The sequence below is a fragment of the Indicator indicator genome, chromosome 1, assembly GCF_027791375.1.
Source record: "Indicator indicator isolate 239-I01 chromosome 1, UM_Iind_1.1, whole genome shotgun sequence".
NCBI lineage: Eukaryota > Metazoa > Chordata > Aves > Piciformes > Indicatoridae > Indicator > Indicator indicator.
In genome coordinates this window covers 77,949,943-77,968,660 of record NC_072010.1, presented here as the reverse complement: position 1 = coordinate 77,968,660, position 18,718 = coordinate 77,949,943, and the positions used below count along the sequence as shown (strand labels likewise).

The 18,718-nt window shown below is 39.1% G+C and overlaps 1 protein-coding gene across 1 annotated transcript in view; it reads left to right on the top strand.

The window, feature by feature from the left end:
- The window catches only part of PUDP (pseudouridine 5'-phosphatase), a 79,693-nt gene extending 70,942 nt beyond the window's left edge, over nt 1-8,751 (top strand). Inside the window, exon 6 of the mRNA XM_054384417.1 lies at nt 8,575-8,751. Within this exon, the coding sequence (XP_054240392.1) occupies nt 8,575-8,751 (177 nt within the window). The remainder of the gene's footprint in view (nt 1-8,574) is intronic.
- Nucleotides 8,752-18,718: the final 9,967 nt, after the last annotated feature.

The window sequence follows — 18,718 nt, the reverse complement described above, 5'->3', positions numbered from 1 at the left end:
TTTTCTTAAATTTCCTGTAGGAAGGTGAGGTAATGCGGTGCTGCAGTGATTTTATTATTTCTTCCTTTCATTAAGTGATTCATTTGTATCTTTCAAGATTCATGGTGTGAAATATATATTAGTATACTTTACTATTTTACTTTTTAAAAGCATCTAGTTCATTCCAAAGCAAAAACTGTCCTATATTAGTATGACCTTTTGAGACATCTCATAGCAGTAGTATTGATCACTGACAGAAGTTTTAGAAATAATGCAGAGAACCAGCCAGAACCTCAGCTGAAGTCTATAAATCTCATCTGTCTCTCTCACTTGGAGTAATGCTGATGTTGCAATACTTATGCAAAGTGAGGAAGAACTTGGCTGCTTTCATACCTCTAAATATAGTATCTGGGTGGGCCAGGACAGTGAACAGTTTATAACATCTCTGTGCAGCAAAGTTAATAAATCCGTTCTGTATGTGAAGCTCTAAACCTTTCATCATCCATTAAAAATGTTGCTCTGCTGTTGACAATAAGTGTCAGTAGCAGGAAAGACTAGAGGAAGATCTAGTACACTTGCTTCCTGTAGCATTAAAGCTACTGTAATTATGGGTCATTTGCCTGGCTTCTTTGGTAATTAAGAGTTTTAATTGCTTCTAGTTCCAGGGAATTAGTTAAGCTTTTCATTATGCATACTGCCTTCCATAATCATCAGCTCCTCTTGTACCGTAAGCTTAGTGGCATCATGGAAGTCAATTAGGTCTTTCAAGTCAGAGCAGTGAAGTACATTTCTTTGTATGGGCTGCATTAGAAAAGGTCTCTGAAAGGTCTAGATAATGCTATCCTATGCAACATTTAAGCTTACTCTTCAAAAGGCAGAGCCTGTCAGAGTTTCATCTGCTGTCTTCAGAGTCTTCAGGGTGCTTAGGGTCACAAACTAAGGTATTAAAAACAAAACCTATGGGAAGAACCATGTGACCATTCTATCAGTAATTGTTCCAAGGATCTATCAGGATCAGCTGGTCACATATTTGTAGTTAGTAATATTGATAATGACCAGCATTTGAAAATGACTGTTTCGGTTTAACCCCAGCTGGCAACTAAGCACCACCCAGCCTCTCATTCCTCCTCAGTCGGTGGGGGAGGGAATCAGAAGAGCAGAAGTGAGAAAACTCAAATGTTGATACAAAGACAGTTTAATAAGTAGTGCAAAAGCTGAATGTGCAAGCAAAGCAAAACTAGGGATTAATTTACTACTTCCCATCGGCAGGCAGGTGGTCAGCCATCTCCAGGAAAGCAGGGCTCCCTCATGCGTAATAGTTGGGAAGATAAATGCCATCACTCTGAACATCCCCCTCTTCCTTCTTTTTCCCCCAGCTTTTAGTTGCTGAGGATGATGTCATGTGATATGGATATCCCTTTGGTCTTGGGGTCAGCTGTCCCAGCTGTGTTCCCTTCCAACCTCTTGTGCACCCTCAGCCAACTCACTGGTGGGTTAGTGTGAGAAGCAGAAAAGGCGTTGATGCTGTGGAAGCACAACTCAAACATTCCTGTTTTATCAATGCTGTTTTCAGCACAAAGTCAAAACAGCACTATGCCGGCTACTGTGAAAACTAGCTCTAACCCAGCCAACATCAGCACAGTATCACACTGTTCAAACTGGAATTCAGTGATTGTTTAAAGGAAATGAACACAGAAGAGACTGATGTGATACCACTAGCTCACTAAATCGCCAAGGTTTACTTTATTACTGGCAAGGTAATCTTACAGTTTCCCAGGCACTCTTCGTCCTTGCAAACCACCTGCATCTCCAGGACCTTCCATATCTTTATTGATGCACAGTAATCTGCCCAAGGTTACGTTCTTCTTTCCCAGGCAAGGAATCTGTGGACCTGCTGCAGTTTCTCACAACTCGCCCTTTCTGTAACTGTGTCGAAAATGCTGTGTTGGCTGCCCACTGCAGGGCCCTTTGCAGCATGTTAGGCAGACAAGGCAACATTAACAGCACCACCATCATAATCACCAAAATCAACAACCCTGATTTGATGATGGAGAAGAGCCATCCTGTAATTCCCCATCCCTTGAACAATCCTTCAAGCCATCCCTCATTATCTACTCATAAATGTGTTATCCCCTGCTCCAATTCTTGAATTCCTTTATGTATAGATACTGAATGATCTGACAGGTTCATACAACACATCCCTTTGAAAACAAAAAAATCTATCGCTGGTCTATTTTGCAAAGTAGCATGTCGGACAGAATTCACATCCAACAGGAGTTCCTTCAGAGACAGGTGTTACTCCGTTTTGCTAGCCAACACCCTGATTTATTCAGGCTTGCTAAAGCATGTGCTGTTCCAACTCCAGAAAATATACTTGCTACAATGTGTTTCTCTACCCTCCAAAATTCTACCCTATCAGCACAATCTGCTTCAGAGGCATGAAAGTTATGCTTTTGTCTTTTTCTAAAATGATCAAAAATCATAGAAGCATTTGATGTCAGCATGGTTAAACGACCAAGACTACAAGGTCCTCCCCTAATTCGTGAGGGCAGGGCCAGCCAGACTCTATCCCCACAAATCAGGAAAGCACCTGCAGGCAGACGACGAGGATGAGAATGCCTCTTCACTTCTATGAGTTCAGTCTGATTGCACCATGTGGTATAATTTCTGTACCCCCTCCCTTCTGGAGTAACGTCCTGGATATTTGTGGCTCTGTCCAATGTAAAGTTAAATACAACACCGTAATCCATTTTTACTGATGCTAACATAATATTCTCTTGAGGCTCTAATTCAGCTAAGGGAAAGTACTGAGTCCAATTGTTCCAACCCTTGGCTATATATTCTAATGTCAAATTTGTCTTTTCAAATCCTTCCCACCCAAAACCATGAAAGCTTTTAAGTCCCCCATGTATCATATTGAAGTGTATCAAGAAGCACATGTAAAATGATCTTTTCAAGTTCAGTGGCTCAGTTTTCTCAGTGATGTCCTTCCACCCATTCACCAGTATGCCTACCAGGCAGGTGTTGAAGGGATTGGCAGGCGTCGATACAGAGAGGCACAGCACGTATTGTCCTGTGGCCTTGGCAAGCGTGACCCACACATTTTGCTGTGGCTGCTTCGGGATCTGCAAGGCTTCTACTGCAGTCAGCATCCAAAGGATGATGAAAGCACCGGCCAAACCCATCTTGCTGGGACCCAGCGTGGTCCAGAACCTGTTGAGACACAAGCATATCCTCTGCCCCAGGTTATTAATCCACAAGGATATGACCATTGACCTGTTTGTAGATGCCGAACTTTTGCTTTGACACCTGAGGTTACTGCACTGGTGGTGGTCAAAGAATTGAAATGACATATCATTGGGGTTTCCTGGGAACCATCACTGAGCTGCAAAAAAAAATTTAAAACATACATAGCTTTGTTTAACCGGGCCTCTGTAGAATCCCCACCATTCCCCCTCTTTGTTTTTGTAAAAGCCGTTTCAGTGTGCCATATGCACGTTCAACAATGGCTTGACCAGTGGGGGAATGGGGAATACCAGTAACATGAGTGACACCTTGCAATTGCAAGAATGAATTAACTTTACCAGATAGGTAGGCTGGACCATTGTCTGTTTTTATCTGATGTGGTACTCCAGCAATTGAAAAGGCTTGCTGCCAGTGGCAAATGACATCTTCGGCAGTTTCTCCTGTATGAGCAGTAGCAATGATGACTGAGGAAAATGTATTGATAGTTACATGAACAAATTTTAACCTGCCAAATTCAGCAATATGAGTAACATCTGTTTCCCAGATCTGGAGGGCTCGCAACCCCTTGGGGTTGATCCCATAGTAATGAGGGATATGCTGGCCCTGGCAGTCAGGGCATGTGGCAACAGTAGCACAGGCTTCAGTACTGGACAAATGAAATTGAGGCTTCAGGGCACGATAGCCTTGATGAAAAAATTGATGGGAAGCTATGGCTTGTTGTTTAATATGTGGAGTAGATCCCATTGCTACGTGTGATACAAGTGCATCTGCTTTTACATTCCCTTCCACCAAAAACCCAGGAACGGTCATGTGGCTCCTAATATGTAGAACATAATAAGGGGAATGCTGCCTTTGGATCTCAGTCCACAGCAACTTTAAAATCCCAGAAAGTCTTTCCTGAGTAACCATTTGACATTATTAACTATAACATTCTGGTGAGTTAACATATAAATCCACATGAACATATTCCCTAATTACATGACATTAAGGCATTGAGACATTCACTCCCAAATGAGAGGTTTCCTCAGGGGACACTCATGCGATCAGCTTCGGATTAACGCTTCTGATCTCAGTTGAACAGCCACTGTGACCAGTCTTAGTGGTTAGCTGATTTACAATGCAGTTAACAGCCTTCATTTGGCTGTGGTGATCTGCCCGTGTGTTGACTCCTGCATGGTCAGCTGAGATGTTTGCAGAGCTGATCTTTGCAGATCATGATATGGGTGGACTCTGCCATGCTGGCATCAGGAAAACCTGTAGGTGGGAAAAGATGAATCCCTTTCCTAGGCTTTACTTTTCTCTAGGGTAAAGCTCTGTATCAAAAAGAAAAAAAAATTGAAAAAAAAAGTTTTTCATATTCTTATAATCCTTATCTTAAAACCTTTGTGAACACAAAACCCAAAACAACATTCTATAACGTTCCTAAAATAAACTCCTAAGTCATGGTAATACCAAAAAAGTCCTAAAAACTTAAAGAACTACGTGACAATTAAACCATCAAAGTAATGTGCAGGGAAACAACAAAAAAAGAAGATGGTATATTATATAAAACACAGTTTTCAAAACGAGAACTTATTTACCATATATAGAGAGCTATTTTTGAAATTGCCAGCACACTCCAAAAAAAAAGAAGTTTGAACCAGAAAAAAGGAAAAAAATCCCCTTAACCTATGAACTCATAAACAGCTTATTCCATTACCCAGTAGCACTTACACAGTATTATGCTTATTGATTAGGGAACATACTTTAACTAAATCACTAAAGACTTAAAAGCAATCCTTATTATCTATAGCACTTAACATACCTTATTACAAGTACCATATTTGTCTTATAAATACTTACTAATCATTATGCTTATTGTGAAAATGCAACGATTGCAAACATTAAAATAATAAATTTCCCAAATCCCTTACAATCAGAAATAATGGTAAAAGCAATATATATATCAAGTTCGCGTTCACAAAACGGTGAAATACCTTTCTTGACAAAACTTAACACTGTTACTTTAAAATCAGAACAGGTTTCTGCAGACTGTAAATGGCTGCAAACGAGTGAGATAAGAAGGGAGGAAGGAAGGGGGGAGAAGGAAAGAGGGGAGAAGGAAAGGGAGGGAAGGGGGGGTGAGGAGTGGCAAACGGCAGCGGAGAAAGCACTCTTTTTTCTTTGTTGTTCACAAGCTGTTATCTTCAGAAACGTGCAGATTTTCAAGCTTTGGAATGAAGGTTCTGACTGCATGAATACTGCCTTCAGCTCCAAAGCTGCCTTTTCACTAGTTTCTTGGCTATGAAAAAAATGAGTGACGTTTCTTTAAAGAATGAAGGGCTGTAAACGCTGCTGCTGCTGCTGCTGGTGTACGAGAGCGATGGGAGCCACAGCTGCTACCTCTTCTGCTGTGGGACAAGCCAAAGCCACTGTGGGAGCCGCCGCTGCCGCTGCTTGGCTCCCTGCAGTGGCTGGCACTGCTGCTCTGATCAGGGCTCGTAATGGCCCAACCAAGGGCCATTTCCTCCCCCTGCTCCACACTGCTGTCCGTTCTGTTTGAAAAATCAAAGGCTGGGGGAGAAGCAGCAAAAGCCTCCACTGCCAAAGTCTCTGGATGTTGATGTGTGCAAGCTGTCAGCACATCACTCACAGCAGGATTTCCCAAGGCACACAAAACTCTTTGGCAATGTTTCCCACTTGCTTCTCCAAGGCAGCCTCAGTGTCAGGCACTGCTTTAATCTCTCTGATCTTACTCTTCTTCTTAGCACAGTCCCAAAACTTATCTCTGATCTTATCCTAGATCCCTAGATCACACCCTGTTTTTCTAGTGACAGAGAAAAGGTGCTTAGTAGTGGAAAAAAGCATCTGCTGAAGAGCAGAGGTACCAGTAGAGTTCCTATATTACTTAGAGAAGTTCTGAAAGGCTTCTAAGGCAGATCTCTGCCCCTGAGTCATGGTTTATTTCTGATCTTTAACAATATCCCTAAGAGTATTCAAAACAGTTTCCTTCTTTCACGCAAGTCCTGCACAACTTTCCAGCCCAAAACTTGGCGGTTATCTTGCTGACCAGTCCCCAGAGCCACCTTTTCTACTGGAAAAGCCAAGGGCTCAAGCTCACTAAAGTCATCAGAAACACTCATGAGGGAATGTGTCTGCACTGGAGTGGTGATTGAATGTGCACTTCCAGCTTTTCCACTAAGTCCCAATCACCCTCTCCATCAGCTTTCTGATGAACCTCCTGCCAAAATCTCGCTGGCAATCGAGGGGTCACAGTTACGCCACAGGGGGGCAAAGTCCATGAAGTAGACACACCAGGAGGTTGACATCCTCCTCCCCCCACAGTCTTTTGTAAGCCACGGGCATAGCCCACTTCTCGCTTTCTTCCTCACTGTCAGACAGCGAGGGAGGAAACTGCTGCTGCGTCTGGGGGTCATTAGGCTCATTACACTCCTCCTTTGTCAAGTGCTCCTTCAGCTAATCGTTTGGAGATTGATAGACCAATGGCAGCTGAGCAAAGTCTCAGGGACTTTTCCACTTCATAGAGATCTTGAGCTGCTCATTAGGAGAAGGATATTTCTGCTCACCAGCACCCTTTTCCTCCGGTGCTGACGGAGCGACTGGGCAGCTGGTCGCGGGGAGGGCAGAAGGTGCTGGCATTCCCTCTAACGCTTTAGTTATCTCCCCCACACCCAACTCAATTCCCTTTTCTTTTATCTCTGTTTTCAGTTCCTCCTCCTTTTTATCTTGCTCTCACTTGGTATCTTTTAGCGTTTCATTAAGTATTCACCAGGTAGTAGCCATATCTACAACTTCTTTATCTCCTTTCGTTACAGCATCCCATAAATGACTACCCAGCTTCTGCCATGCAGCAATACTAAATAAAGGCAGTGCTGCAGGAGGACTCAAATCCTTGCTGCTTACCCCATAAAAGCAGCCTCCTTAGTTCATAGTCACTAACTTCTACACCTCTACACTTCAGGAGCGTTTTCCAGGTTCCGAGGAGTAAGTCCTCTTCCTTTGTTAAATTCTGTCCCATTAAGTTCCTGGTGGCTCACCTTAATAGGTGTGTAAGTTGAGGTCCGGACCACTCAGATTCCCCTCTGCTCTCAAGTTTCACCAGGCTCCGCCACCACCACAATTGCCAGTGGTCTATCCAAATCACATCAGGGGTCACCAGATGTTGCTGTTGTGGCGGACTGAGAGACACGTACACACTTATATTCATCAACAGAGTAGCACAAAAGAGCCTTTTTTATTATTATTATTAACAACACACATTTGTATGTTTTCTATGCTATTGTGGCTACTTCTAATTGGTTAATGGGTTGTTTTTAATATTCTTATTGGTTATTGCTATATCACTATGGTAATAGCTATTTATGTTAAACCACACATGGGAGGATTCAAACCTTCTATCTTACAGTTTCCCAGGCACTCTTCGTCCTTGCAAACCGCCTGCATCTCTGGGACATTCCATATCTTTATTGCTACACAGTAATCTGCCCAAGGTTAAGTTCTTCTTTCCCAGGCAAGGAATCTGCGGACCTGCCACAGTTTCCCACAAGGCAGGGTTGTACTGTCTGAAGAGTGTGAGGAAAATTGTACTAACCGTTCCAATATTTGTGCTGAGTTACTGAAATTACTTGTGGCAGTAATTTGGTTAACAGTAGTAAAAGCAGCACTAATAATACTGAGTTTGTATTGCAGAAGTCATTGTCATTATAAGTCAGATTTTTCAGTTGGATGCCAAAGGTTGCTTTGGATTGTCCATGACAAAAAATTCAAACTCATGAGTGGGTAATGTCAGGAAGAGATGTTTCATTGCACATATTCTGTAACGTACTCTAGAAACATGAGTTCTACAGTGTTCTTCTGACAAGTGTTTTCTATCTTACTCTTCATTCATCTAGAGGCCTAATACTGGCCTAAGTAGTGTTATCTTTCCCCTCTTGTGTATGTAGGAATTTCCACACCTGTAAGTGAAAGCACTGCTTTCGCCGTTTTGCAGGTTGTAAAGTTGATCTTGAAGAGTAAAATTGCCTGCTTATAAATGTATTTAAGTACTTACTTAACTTTAAGCTTGTGCTTAAACCCATCCCTGTAAAACAAATCACTTAAGAACATCTGGATAACCAGTTGCTGAGATTTAAGTAAGTGTGTTCATGTTTTTTTGAATTGAGATTAATGTAAGGTTAATTACCATGCAGATGTTCAAATTGAGGAGTTTGTCCTTGTTCTAATTAGGGGTATCTAAGCTGGGAATTGTATTTCTCAAGTTTTATTTGGGATCATTCAATCTTTTAAACAATTAAAAGTTCATAGTAACATTATTATTTCATGTTTTCCCTTCACCTCCTTCTTTTATAGTGTCTTGTGTTTGAAGATTCACCACTTGGAGTCAAAGGAGCCCTGGCAGCAGGAATGCAAGTGGTTATGGTTCCAGATGAAAAATTAAATCCAGATCTTAAAAAGGAGGCAACACTACTGCTGAACTCCATGGAGGATTTCAAACCAGAACTATTTGGTTTACCAGCATATGATTAATGCCTAATATCTATGATGATGCACTTGACTGAAAAATAGGAAAGTGGAATGCAATTTTGTTATATGATTATTTTGCATCTTTACCTCTCCTCCTCAAAACCAGAGCACAAAAATCCTGTTAACGCCAAGTCTTCTACACAGTACTTTTGAAATTTGACTGGAAAATTTATAATTTCTCCTCATGATAAATGCTAAATTAAAGCAGCATTTTGCCTTGTGAAGTGAATCCAGCCTTGTTCTCTGCACATCATAGTGTTTTCTGGTGTGGTGGGTTGACCCTGCCTGCATGCCAGGAGCCAACCAAAAATGCTCTCTCACTCCCTGACTCAGCAGGATGGAGGAGAGGAAATACAGCAGAAAGCTCTTGGATCAAGATAAGGACAGGGAGAGATCACTCACCAGTTGCTGTCATGGGCAAAACAAACTTGGCTTGGGGAAATCAGTTTACTACCAATCAGATCAGAGAGAATGAGAAATAAAACTAAATCTTAAAACATATTCCCCTCAGCTCTCACTTTCTGGCCTTAACTTCATTCCCAATTTCTCTGCCTCCTCACATTCAGTGGCACAGGACGATGGGGAATGGGGATTGGGGTCAGTTCATCTAATGTTGTTTCTGCCATGTCGACTTCATCAGGAGAAGGACTCCTCACACTCTTCGCTTGCTCCAGCATGAGTACCCTCCCACAAGGAGACAGTCCTTCATGAACTGCTCCAGAATGTGTGTCCCTTCTATGTGCTGAAGTTCTTCAGGAACAGACTGCTCCAGTGTAGGTCCGCATGGGGTCACAAGTTTTTTCAGCAAACCTGCTCCATCCATGACCTTTTCTCTCCACTGGTCCACAAGTCCTGCCAGGAGCCTGCTGCAGTGTGGGCTTCCCACAAGGTCACAGTTCTCCTTTGCGTGCATCCACCTGCTCCTGCATGGGCTATTGGTGCATAGCTGCTCCTCTCACTTCTTTGGCTGCCTCATGATAATCTTCATTATGAACTGCAGTGCAATGTTTGCTCCGGCACCTGGTGTTGTCAGAACTGTCTCACATATTCTCACTCTTCTCATTGACTACAATTGCTGCTGTGCAGGCTTTTTCCCCCCTTCTTAAATTTGTTATCACAGAGGTGCTACCACTGTCACTGATGGGCTTGGGCTTAGTCAGCAGCAAGTCTGTCATAGAGCAGGCATTTGCTTTGTTGGATGTGGGGGAAGCTTCCAGCATGTTTTCAGTATCCACCCCTGTAGCCTCTCCACTACCAAAATGTTACCATGCAAACCAAATACAAATCTGTTTCTGATATCGTCAGGACAAGGTAAGGGTTTGGTTAGAAAAAGCAACTTGTGTAGACAGATTTGGGTGGAATTTGCAAGTGCATCTATGACATGGTGGAAGCAGTGTCTTTTAACTGAAGAAAGCTATATTATGTGGAGTTTATAACTGTTTTCTAAATTGAATGACTGTATTCATCATTTTGAAAACTGAATTTCTAATTGAGTGTCTATAAGGTATTCCACATTTGTGGTTAAATGTCTAACTCCATAAATACAAGTAGTATGAAATATGTCAAATAAGAGAATTTCCATGTGTTATGAGAAGACTTCTTTGACCTCACTTTTTTAAATTATCATCTTTTTTATCTATGACCTTCCTCACAAAACTCTTCTCTAAGCATTTCTGGTGTAAAACTATTAAAACTATTTTAGTTTTTTGTTTGTTTTTTTTTTTTTTTTTTAATTAGGAACAAAAATTAAAGAATCAGAGACCTTGCAGTATTCAAAATTAATTTCCTTACATTTTTTTCCTACTGGATTAAGCTTTTATTTCTCTTATGTAGACTGTTATTACTTCCTGGTTTTGTCATCTGTTCACACCTCAAAAAAATTAAGAAAAGTTTATTCCGTATGATCAGTCAAATATGACCTGGATGGTACCAGAAAACTTTTAGTATGTATAGTATAATGGTTTGCAATTAAATGCTTTTCACCTACGGATCTGGAATTTTTTAATTTTTTTTTTAGACTAGTAAATATTGTTTCAGCCTAGATATTTTGCTTATTGTATTATTTTCTTATGTTTTTGGATATTGCAGTCATCAGTGTTTGTACAGCGACAGCAACCTGTCCCATCTAATACAAATTCCATTTCTGGTCTTTCCATACAAGACAGCAGAAATTTTGCTGTATAATTCCTCCTTTGACTTATGTAATATAACACCAAGTGTTCTATAGAGCAGTAATTCTGGGCTTTCAAGTGTAAAACAGCTGTCTGTTGGGATCCTCTTTGTTCATAATTACTCAATTCCATCAAGGAAGTTACTAGGTAGAACAAGCTTTTATAAGCTGTAATTAGTAACTTCTTCAAAGCTTTGCATATATTTAATTTAACTGGGTTTTTTGTTTTGGTTTGGTTTGGCTTTTTTTAATAAAAGGAAGCACATCTCATTTTCAGTTTTCTTCTAAGGAACTGTCATCATAGTTTTAATTTTTTTTTTTTTAAGATTTAGAGACATTAATAAATAGATCATTAACTAAATCAGAATTACTTCATCGTGACCATAAGGATGAGATCAGCATATCCTTCAACTCTAATTTACAGAATCACAGAATGGTCTGGGTTGGAAGGGACCTCCAAAGGTCATCCAAGTCAACCCCTTCTGCAGCAAGCAGGGGCATCCTGCTTCCCTTATATCGTGCAGAGAACTAATAGACAGAAAACTATCACCTCTTAAGTCATTAATAAATCCTAATCTATACAATTGTCTTTCCATGCATTTAGTATTCCACCTGGCAGTTGTCAGTGAAATTGTTTGCCCAAACTGAAATCTGTGAACCTGAGCCATATGCTATAATCTCCCCTCTTTTTAGTAAAATTCCCTTCCATGTACTTTACTGCTTCCTGTTGGCCAACTTTCTGGTCCTGTGCTGAACCATTTGACTGCTGTTAAAGTAAATATCAGAGTTGTGATTGTTTTTTCTCTTGAGTGAATGAAAAATCGAATACACGAAATTAAATTCTTCCTCTGTAGTAATTTTAAAAATCCTGTCATCTCCATCATATGCAAGGTGGATATTCATGTCAGCAGTAGGTGACTGTAGCCTGCCTGACTAACTGTATACCAAATATAAACATATGTTTGTATATATTTCTTCACCCAGTTCTTGGTTGGATTTGTGGCTCTGTAGCTTGATCATCTCAATAACATCTGCTCAGAAAAGAAAAAAAAAAAAAAGAATCAAAAACTTGGATCCCTTCCCTTCCTTCCATCTGCTGCTTTCGAGATGAAGTCCTGCTCTAACTGAACTAAAAAAAAACATCATGCCAGATCCTGGCTACAGATCATGAGGACATGTGAGCAATCAGGACATTTGAATTCTCCATCTGTATTTGTATGAAGAGGACTGTTAAAAACTAGTCCAAAAACTCTAACTCAACAACCAGACTTCGATTCAAGCAAATACTTAAGTGCATGCTTAATTCATTTTTATTAAGCATAGAAAGTGAGCACCATCTTAATTTTAAGGATACGTTTACCTTTATTTGGCTTAATATAGAACATGTACTTCAGGTGTAATCTGAGAAGAATTTCAGCCTCTGCAGAATAAATGCAAAATGTTCATGACCATGGTTTTACCATTGTAAAGTAGGATGAGTGCAAAAAGACGGAGCTAAATTTACCCATGAAAGTCTATTAAAAAAAAAAAAAAGAAAGAAAAGAAAAAAAGATAAAAAGTAATGTACAAAGTGTATGAAGTGTCATACACTTAAATCCTTTCTGCCTCAGAAGTGCATTAGGTTTTACGTTTTTCTGAACTCGAATTGGATTTATCTTGGTAGAATTTCTGGGCTGCAAACATATACATAAATAGGAGTTGTGTCAAATATGTTAAGGTGACAATTCAGTGCACTGGAACAGGATTAATTTCAAAATGCAATCTAACTTCTGTGAAGCTTGGCATATGCCTTTTACAAATAAAGATGAGAACAAGCTGAGATGTTCATCCTTCATTTGGACCAGATGTCTTTCTCAAGAATGCTATAGTTAAACCATGAAAACCTCTGCCTAGAATCAAGCTCATGTTGCATAAAGTCCAAAAAATGTCTTCATCAAAAAATTACAACTGCATTCATACAATCCACTGCATTAAAATTAATCCGTATCTTTAACAACTAGGGAAGGAACCTTGAAATTCTCTACATTATTACTAGCTCTAGATATTAGTTGTGCATAAAAAATTCTACATTTTTTTTTTTAATCTTGACACCAAAACCACTAGGTAGACACTGAATTCCACAGTACCATAGGCAATATGTTAATAATAGGATACTATTAAGCAAACCAAAAAGATATGGAAAAAGCAGAAACCTTTATCTAATAACTGTGTTTCCATTTGTTTGTTTCTCTTTTACCACTTTGTAACTTCACTGAACTACTTGTGTTTTGACATTGACAAATTAGTGGAAATAAATGAAAAGGCTGGAGAAGAGGAAAAGGTGCTCTCTCAGACCACTTCTCTGTCCCAAGAGAAACATGACTGCCACCAATACTTTATGTTAAGCTTCCCTTTGTGCATCTAATCACCTTATCAAAATGGAGAACAGAAGGAGGACAAGAACTCAAACTAAACCCTGTAACAGAACTTCCAAGTGCTGATGAACTTTCCCTGGCAGTAGGGCTCACTCAGTGTGCCAGCTGCTGTGCCCATGCCAGGTGGTTGAGTGCAACAGCAACAACAAAAATTAAAATGTATATCTATATGTGTATTTTAGAGGGTAGGGAATGGCATGAGATAGACTGTTGGTCTCTTCTGTTCCTCAGCCCTTTGACCTATACCATCATATTCAAAATGATAGGAGTTGGATCATTCTTTTGATTAAAACAAGCCTGAGCAGGGAGAAAGCATTTGAGGTCTTTCTCTTTGCAGCTCTTTACCCAGAATATCTGCAATATGAAACCAAAACATGAAGTGGAATATCAACAGGATTATTGTCAATATCCAAGGCTCCTTTGATTCAAAAAACAGTGGAGAGGACATTCTTTAATGGAGAAAAACATGATGTTAGAATAAAGGAGCTGGAGACAAGGAAGCAACCTATGATATAAACCATCTAGAACCAAACATTCCAATGAAATTAAGAGGAAACAATAATTAAGTCTTCCACTTGTTCTTAGCAAAAATGTAAAAACAGAAATTATGGAGGGAAAAATCTTTGCATTAACAGAAGCAAACCCCAGATCAAAAACATATTCAAAGACAGTGTTATAAGGCGCTGAGATTTACAGAGATAGGAGCCAAACTCCTGAAGCATATTCCTTAAAACCAAGGTCTAAAGAAAATGAAGCAATTGAAATATAGAATCAAAAAAGAACTGTCACCTTTGACAAGCATCAGAGCACAAATAAATCTAGAAAATATATCACTAGATAGTTCAAGTAAGGTTGTGAAATCAGTTTTGACTTAAAAGTTTTTCATTAGTTCAACAGCTACAAAGTGGAAGAATATGTCATCAGCTTCAGGAAAACCTGCTACATACCATTTTTCTCCATCATCCTTAGCTCAGACTGTATATTCATGGAGTGAATGCTTCATTTCTTTGAATTCAACAGCCCTGTGGCAACTACATCAATTTTCTCATAGAAAGGGTATTGGAAATAGACTTTTAACTGTCTTTCATCCATGATACCATGGTTACTTAACAAAAGTGTATTGTGGTGGTGTCATTTACTCCTCATTTCACAAAGAACCTCAACAGCAATAGCCAGCAACTCCTTCTCATTTAAAGAACTTTGTAAGTTGTAGAACAGGGGTTTAATTATGTACCTGCAGATGTGGCAAAGGAGCTGCCTCTGTATCATCTGCATGTCTTGCTAGGAATTTAATTGATTATTAATACCTACATACCTTGATCACGGGCAATGCAACTAATGTATCCAAACCAAAGCACTGTATGACTGCAGACAAAAATGCTAACTTATGTTCAAATGTGATAACATCAAAGAATTAGGAACTTCAAACTAGAGGTTCATTGTCCAGGTCATCCTCCTACTTTCTGTGAAAAGAACATGTTTAGTAAGGGATCATGCAGATCTACAACTAATAGTCAGGTAAACATACCACAACCTCCTCACTCAGAGATGGAGGCTCCTCATGCAAAAACACATCTTTTCTTGGAGAAGACTCTAAACATGATGGTTCCACAAAATAGTTTTATTCCTAATAACTTTTTCCAAAGGCAAGGCAGAAACGTGCAGGGGCAAGAGGAAGATACCTACACATCAACCATTTTAAGCCTCCTCTGATTCATCCAGAACAAGTACTTGAGACCAAGAAAAGGACAGAATTTCTTCTAGCTGTTACCCAAAGTATTGCTTTGGCATAACGTATTCAGATACACAAATTTTATCTCTGTTCTCACGGTTTTCTTCATTGTATATGAACTTTAGAGGTACACAAAAATACATGAAATGCAGTTAGGCTTCCGCTGAAGCAAATTATCTGTACGCGTTGCCAGAAATGCAAAGAGGCACCTCTGTGACATACCAGTGTAACCACTGCTCTCAGTGGTGCCCCCAACTACATCTTTTTGTGCTCTTTAGTTAGTCAGCTGAGACACTCAGCACCTCTAAGCACTGAACATTGGTAGAAAAATAGAAGGTAAGCACTACACTGGGTGATAAAATAAAGAAAGGAATGTTTTCTCTTTTCAGAAAATGCTGAGAATCATTCAATAGTGTTGTAGCTTGTGAAATGTCTTTTTGTTGTGGCAGAATGTAATTACAGCAAACTGCAGTTTTATCACACACAAATATTTCACACATTTAACCTGAAGCATATCCACAGAGACATGAATGTTGTAAGTCAGATGTAAGTATAGAGGGCGCAGTTTTCATTGCCCTGCCAAGAAAAAGACAGGAATGAGGTACACAAGATGAGGGAAACCAAATGTTAATCTTTGTTATGATGCTATCTTGATTTAAAAATCTGAAGACCGGGCAAACTGTATTAAATAATTTTATTGCTGTGTCTGCATTGCTTGGATATGATCCAGAAGTGCTATATTTTACCCAAAAAATTGGAAAGCTGATTAAGTCAAAATGGATTTCCTGGTGGCCTATGACTGCAGCCTTGTAAACTTATTGATTATTGTCCTCAATGTTATTCTCATTGATAGCTGCATCTGAAACATTGTAAACCCCCTGGCATTCACTTTCTTCAGACTGAAAACATTAGGAAAGTAACTTTATGTTTTTCAGTGCAATTTGGTGGATTTCTTTTCCTTCTCTAAAGCAAATCTTACTGTAAGGGAATTTATTAATTGCATCATTTCATCCTGTCATATTTCTTTAGCCTATGTTATATAGCTCTGGTTAGTAATCATTTTATCAAAATTACAGAACATGTAAGGTAACTGAAATTTGTGATTGGAATTTTTTTTTCTTTTTTTTTTTTTTTTTTTTTGTCCGGAGTGTACTAAGGACATTCCATGGATATCTTATCAAATTATTGTTAATTTTTTTTTGTGGTTATGATTGGAGGAAGACAGGTTATGAAATTGCATATGGTGCATAGCTCCTTTCAACTGTGATTTTCTAGTAAGACTCAACTGTATTAGGAACAGCTTGTAAAGCTTTTGATATGAAGGACTTTCTGACATCCACATGATAGGAGCTAGTGCACACCTGTCATCTGAAAACCATTTACTGTATCTGATAGGAAATTAATACTTCTCATAAGCTCAGCAGAGAGTGCTTTATCCTTAGTGAAGTTCACACCTTTGTGAAATTTTCTTGAAGGGAATGGTGAAATCAGGAAGAAAGGAAAGGAAGGGAGGAAAATAGGGAAAGGGAAAAGGAAACCAGCAGTATGTCACACTACACACTGGATTTGCTCCAAGTGCTGGTAAAATGTATTTTCTCAGACATACTGTTTCTAAGCCCCACTTAGGGGCTGGTGAACATCAAGAGACTAGAAAAAACACTGACTGCAGGAGGGCTGAGTTTTACTGAAGACTTCTAATACTGCTTTGCACTGAGCTTGTTTAATCCACTTTCTACCATGATGCTAGACAAACTTAACACTTAATTGATGAAAATTAATATTGTCATAGAATTTTTTATATAATTCTATAGAAAAATTTAAAACAACTCTTGCAGACTATGATGATTTATGACATACAATGATACCTCTTCCTACCTTGTTCAGTGGGAGTGATAAGACTAAAAGGATGCAATACACATTTCTATTTTGACTGTGATGGCTGGAATGAGAGAAAAAGGCCTCTCGTGAGAGGTACAGGTAATAGCATCTCATAAAATCCTCTGTTAAATGGGCTATGCATCACACAAGTATATACAGGCAATTTCCTTCTAGCTCATCTCCCTTTCTCCTCTGTTTCTACCTTCTTCCCCTCACCCTGCCACATACAAACATTTGGGTTTAGTATTCCTGGCATGGTTGAACACTATGGCTCATAGGAATTAATCTCTGAAGGTAAGTAGTCATCAATATATATGTGACTCTAATACTTGTGATTAAATGCCATCTTCTCTTCTGGGTTCCAGAGTGGAAGTGTCATTGTTGACACAGTACATTGCAGTTCTGTTAGCTTTACATAAAAGTTATTAAGATAAATGCTTTCTTGAAATGTATGGATGTTCATCTGGATAAATACCCTATCTGCCTTGATAATTAAAAAAAAAAACAGGTTTTGCCAGATATATATATATATATATATGTATATATTTGAGGCTTGTACCTGTATTAAAAGTAAAAATGTACAGTTCTTATCAGTTTTATTTGATAACTCATCTACTTATAAGTAAAATGTCCAAAGAAATGTCAGATATAATTTTAGACAATCCATTTCAAAGTGAAGATTTCAAGAATGCCAAGTAACTATGTCTGATTAGACAGAGACCTTGTCTTTGATATCAGATGGTGACTTAAAAGGTACCCAGGGAGAAACACAAACTATTTCAAATGTCAAAAGGGGGAAAGTGCATTCTAATAATTAAATTTAAAACAATCTGAGATTTATTTATCAAAAGGTAAAATTTGTTACCTCATCCAGGGGTCTTTTAGGGAAACAACACCTAGATCTCTGTTTTACCATTAATCTCATTTTCAGATTTCTCTGTTTGCAACCCAGCAGGCTGGCAGAGTTATCTCTAGTGGTCCGAACACAAATCACTTTAGATGTTGAAGATTAAAACTAACACACCGAAAGTCCTGGAAATACAAAGTCCACCCATGGCCACACTTGTCATTTTCAGTCAGGGTGAATAACTAGATTGTTGTATGCTAGAAGAGCTTCTACATGACAAAATATCTGCCATTAGTCATGTTGTCTGCAGGGAAAGACAGGGAAAAGGTGTCAACAGCTATGAGCAAAATGTGCCTACTATTGGTGACCGACTGATCACTGCAGAGCAGCCAGATGGCAAATCAGACATCGCTGAATCCCTTTCAGTATCGGTAGCTGCCTTCAGTGCACAGACTCCTTGTGTCAGGAGAGCGGAACTGTCTGCATGTGCAAATTGCTTGAAGTAAGAATCATCACCATTTCAGAGTTATATCCTTTCCTAAAGTCCAAAGCATAGCTGTGAAGTCTTTGATTATAGCTCACTGATGATAGTGTGATACTTTTCCCCTCTTGTACTTGCAGGGTTTTTTTGGAAGTGCATGTAAACTAGTTGAGTTATTCAGCTCATTTAGTCATCTGATTGCACAGCTGATTACTCATGTAAACATTCAGCAGACATGAGCTTTGCAGATGCAATTAATTAAGAAATGCAGACAAAAATATAGCTCTGCATCATAAAAGTTAAAAACTTGTAAGCCAGAATGCAAACAGGGATTTGAAATATTAGGAAAATATTAGGGATGCATTTGGATTTTATTATTTTTTGTAAGAGGAAAATTGCTTTAATACTGATTTGTAATATTTTAAGTAAACAGTTTTTAATTAGTTTT